The sequence below is a fragment of the Apis dorsata genome, unplaced genomic scaffold (genome assembly GCF_000469605.1).
Source record: "Apis dorsata unplaced genomic scaffold, Apis dorsata 1.3 scaffold_52, whole genome shotgun sequence".
Lineage (NCBI taxonomy): Eukaryota > Metazoa > Arthropoda > Insecta > Hymenoptera > Apidae > Apis > Apis dorsata.
The window spans coordinates 1,565,601-1,570,389 of NW_006263353.1; the positions used below are offsets into that span (position 1 = coordinate 1,565,601).

A 4,789-nucleotide genomic window follows, 5' to 3' on the forward strand; every position below is an offset into this window, starting at 1 on the left:
ATAGCTTAGATTATCATAGTTAATATATCTTTACCACCAACGATTGGGGCAATTGTTCCATCAAGGTCTCCGGTAGGAACAGGCACATCGCCCCGCCGAAGTAGCACGATATGGCGAGTATGATCATGGGCATGTTGTACGTTATCCTGGCGGAGAAGGCGATGTAGGGGCTGAATATCGAGGTGACGTATCCCATCACGTGTATAAACGCCACTCCCTCGCCCCGGACAACGGTTGGCAGGAGTTCGGCCGCGTATTGAAGCGCGATGTCGGACGCAACGTTGATGAACAGGCGGCTGCAGATGGCGAACGAGGCGAAAGCTATGCCAACCGTGGGCACAAGGGCGGCGAACGTGCTGAACAGGGCAGAGACGGTGACGGCCGTGAACAACGTCCACCTTCGGCCGAACGTGTCCAGGGTGGAAACGACCAACATCTCAGCCGGGAATTCGGTGATGGAGGCGATCGTGAACGTGCTGAACACGTCCAAACCGAGGGCGTCCAGGCACCTTATATGCCCGTCGTAACACATTTGGATTATGCCCCACACTGTTGTCAGCAGAATAGTGGTTCTTCTAATAAAACGAAGAAGGAAATAAAAATAGTTTTTCATTCGTAGTTATATATTTATTTATGCACGTTTTTGTCGTTACCTCAAACGCCTCGTCTTAAATAGATCGATCAACGTGTACATCTCGTCCTCGGCCAAGATGATCACAGCTTTCTCGCACTCCTCCTTGAATTCCTCGAACACGCTTTCGGGTATCTTGTTGCGATTTATTTTCTCGATCAACGAAATAATTTTCAACGCCCTTCGCATTTTCTTCATTCCGATCAACCACCTGCAAAAGAAATTTTCAAAATTTTAAATCCGGTTACAAACACTCGTTCACTCGTCTGGACGATTATATATATATATTACCTGACGCTCTCAGGAATGAATAATGGGGCTATCAGGACGAAGACGAGGGGTATGGTCGTCACTAGAGCGAACGTTCTCCAATTAGCTATGAAATAGGCCATCCACGGCATGCATATCGCGCCGAACGTGTAAAACAAGCCGAAAGAGACGTGGGCGACGAACGTGCGCCAACCAGGGCCCACGTATTCCAGGACTAATATGTAAGCGAACACGAAGGTGCTGTCGAAGGACACGCCGACGATGAACCTGCACACGCAGAATTGCCAGAACGTGTGGATGTATATGGTGGCGAGGCCGCCGATGAATCCCAACAGATTGGACACAACAACGGCAGGAATCCTTCCGTATTTGTCGCCAAGCCAGCCGAATATCAAACCTCCAAGGATGGAACCGCCGAAAAATATACTCTGCGCAAGCGACACTTTGTACGCGTCGTCGCAAACCTGGAAAATTGAAGTTTACATCGATGTATTCATTATTGTTATTACTTCAACTTGAGGGAAATTTATTAACAGAAAGAGAGAGAGAGAGAGAGGGTTACCCATCCAAATTCGGAGGCGACAGAAATGTAAGGCACGTCGAATGGGCTCGTTTTGAAGTACCATTCGTGGCATTTCTTCATCGGCCATTTTGGATCGGGCTCTTTTGCCTCTATCGCTATTTTCACGGGTATATCGTATATCCAGCATCGAGAATAAGGTAAATCGTGTCCCTCGTAAGGTACCAAATTCGAGGTTGGTATCATATAGTCCCTTAATTCCTCGGAGGTGAAGCCCTCTACTGTTGGTATCTCGCACCAAAACTCGTCCGGAACGACGATGAGGAACAATTGTGTGAAATAGACGAAGGTGAGGAAGAAGCAGAACACCATGAGCATGACGAAAAGGAATCTTTGGTACAAGCCGAATTCGCCTAGTTTAAATATATTTAATATATTTTAAAGTCAACATCAAGAGTATTGAAAGTAAAGAAAATGGCAGAGAAGATTAACCACAGACACTAGCGCCACCCAATATATATACAATAATTCCTTTCTTTATTATTAACAATTAAAAATTGGTTAATATTATCTTATGATATTACTATTTTCTTTATTTTAATCTATTTACAATTCCGAAATGGCGAATTTTAATGCACGAGATTATATTAATTATTTACAAAAATACGAGGGGAGGATAATTAAATAAATTGAAAAGTTATTAAAATTTCGAAAGGAAATATCCGATTCTAATTTTTTTCAACAAATTTCTCGATTCTCCTTAAAATTAGTAAAAACTTGTAAGAAAATTAAATGTAAAATGAGGTCGAATTATTTTCTTATACTTGCCCAGATACATTAATATGTCGTCAAAGGTTACGGGTTCCTTTTCAGGTTCATAGAACCATTGCTGCAACACTGATTTACGTGGCACTGCCAAAGACATTTTTTCTTTACGATTAAATTCAATCAGCTAACCTATTGATATCTGCGATTTAGACGCATGAGAACAATCGATGCATCTTTAATCGATCTTGGTAAAAGTTTAAAATGGACAATCTTCGCGTTGTTGTCTGATTCGAATTGAATTGGATCGAATAAAGGAATAAAGATCCGTTGATATTTTAACGCTTATTTTGGAATTTTTTTTTTAATTTGAAATTCAATTTGTGGAAAAATACATGAAAATACAATACATATGCACGAAGATATCCCATCTTTTGAAGTATTATTAACTCTACAATCTTAAAATTTTCTTCTCAAATTTTTTAAAAAATAAAAAGAAAGACAACAAAAAAAAATTTATCTTCGTTCCAATTTTCCTTTTCTGTAAATGCATAAATTAATTAGAAATATTTCGTCTATTAAATGAGACGCATCTAACTCAGTGAAAGCTCATCCTCTTCCACCCACTTTGGAGATAAGATTTTCCAGTCCAACAGTTTGACCTCTGAGGGGGTTGATGCTCGTAGAAAGGAGCCAATCAGAGTTGCCGTTTAGTTAATGCGTGTAACACGGCCCGTGGGACGATTCTGCGCCTGTTTCACGATCCTCGTTACGGCAACAGGGATGATAGCCACTTTACACCAACGTCTGATCCATCCTTCTCAGTGATGGATGTTGAGCAGTCGTCTCTGAACACGATTATTTCCGAATTTTATTTATCTCAGAAACCTTTTTTTTTGCATTTTGCAAAAAACACTTTCTAAAATTTTTCAACAATATCGAAGAATTAATTTTCTCTTCTTTAATTTATTTCCATTTTTGCATGCTCATTACTCGATTAAAGTTTCGTCGAGATAAATTTCCAATTTCACGTACGATAATGCAATATTTTGTAAAAATTTTTTTAGAAATATCATAAAGAAGAACGTACGTTTTTCATTTTCCAAATTATACATACAAATTTGTTTATCACATTCAATGAAATTCGGCAAGAATTTCTCTTTTCTGGAAGAGACTGTGTCGAGACCACCCCTTTCCAACCCCTATTTCCAATTTGCAGGGACGAGTAATCCGACGATTTACATAACTCCATGGTAACGGTATCACGATCCCTCTCGAGGAATCGAGACTCCGCCTTTCCTGCGGGGGTGGATTCCTCCGGAGAATACAAATAGTAGTAATTTAAGGCTCTCCTCGCCCCGAGAACTGCTCTTTTCTCCGCGAAATTGGCGAAACGTAATTTGCGACTAATTCCTTGATAATTTGCTCGTGACTCAGAAGGGGAGGGGGTTGATGAGGGTGATTTAAAGTTTAATTCTATGCATGATGGTGATTTAATAAAATAGCTTGATTAAGGGGATGGATGGTAAAATCGGTCTCAGGGAAATTTTTGTCAAGGAAATTTTATCGATAATTGTGGGAAGGGGATAATTATGGAAAGAAGATAAGATAAATTTCTTCGAACCTTCTTGTTTAATAGGGGTGATTTCGTTAATGGTAGACGGTAATTTAATGTTGCTCGTTCGAGGGTTGAAAATAAGTAAGTCTTTCTGCATTGTTTTGCTTTTAAATTTAAACGAAGATTGGGGTGATTTTCTTGATTCTATATATGTAGATAGTAATTTGATATAGGGTAAGTTAACTATTTCTCATTTTTCTTTCTCCTTTTCACTCGTGTTAATGACGAGTTCACACGTAAACTTTTTTTTTTTTTTTGCATAATTAATACTAAATTTTCCTCTTTTTTTTTCTTATAAAATATAAAATACAAAATGTTAGAATTTCAAATTACCAAAATTTTCATACATTTTAATAAATAATTATTTCGATACTTTTCTCATAATTTTAATTATTATAATTAATTTATAATTAATTATTTTCTGGGTTGAAAATAAAAATAAATTTTCGAGGATAATGCCTCTTTCGACGTCCGTTTTTCTTCGATCGTTAACTCAACACATCTCTGATCTCTCTCGCCGTAAAATCGACACCGTTTTAACCAGAATTAAGTGTCCTCCCGGTGACGTAATTCGAGTTAAGTTTCCTCGTTTTTGGGATCGATCCGACGACGAATCAGGGCGCAGTTAGCTAATGCGGTCTTGTGTTGGCACAGCCCCCGAGGGGGTGGCTCGCGTAGCCAAGGAGCTGAAACGCGATCCTGGATCAGATTTTCTCTTCTTTTTTTAAGAAAATTTCATCCTCGTTGATTTTTTTATAAACAACTTTGCTTCGTATCTCTCTCCTTTATCCATCTGAATTTTTTATTTCCTCATCATAAGCCGATATAAATACAATCGTGAGGTTGAGATCCATATTAAACAAGTATGAAATATTAGAGGAAGAGAGAAAAAAACGTTTGTCTTAAGTTGGTCGCGTATATATATATATATATATATATTATAATTTTATAATATCGTTACTAGAAAAATTGTAATCAATTAAAT

At 38.4% G+C, this 4,789-nt stretch overlaps 1 protein-coding gene across 1 annotated transcript in view; it reads right to left on the reverse strand.

The window, feature by feature from the left end:
• Window positions 1–1,838, reverse strand: part of LOC102678878 (carcinine transporter-like) — a 3,441-nt gene extending 1,603 nt beyond the window's left edge. The window contains exons 1-4 of the mRNA XM_031515090.1: window positions 1,464–1,838; window positions 923–1,365; window positions 654–842; window positions 35–575 (exon numbers count right to left, since the gene is read on the reverse strand). Coding sequence (XP_031370950.1) covers window positions 35–575; window positions 654–842; window positions 923–1,365; window positions 1,464–1,799 — 1,509 coding nt within the window. The 5' untranslated portion in view covers window positions 1,800–1,838. The remainder of the gene's footprint in view (window positions 1–34; window positions 576–653; window positions 843–922; window positions 1,366–1,463) is intronic.
• Window positions 1,839–4,789: the final 2,951 nt, after the last annotated feature.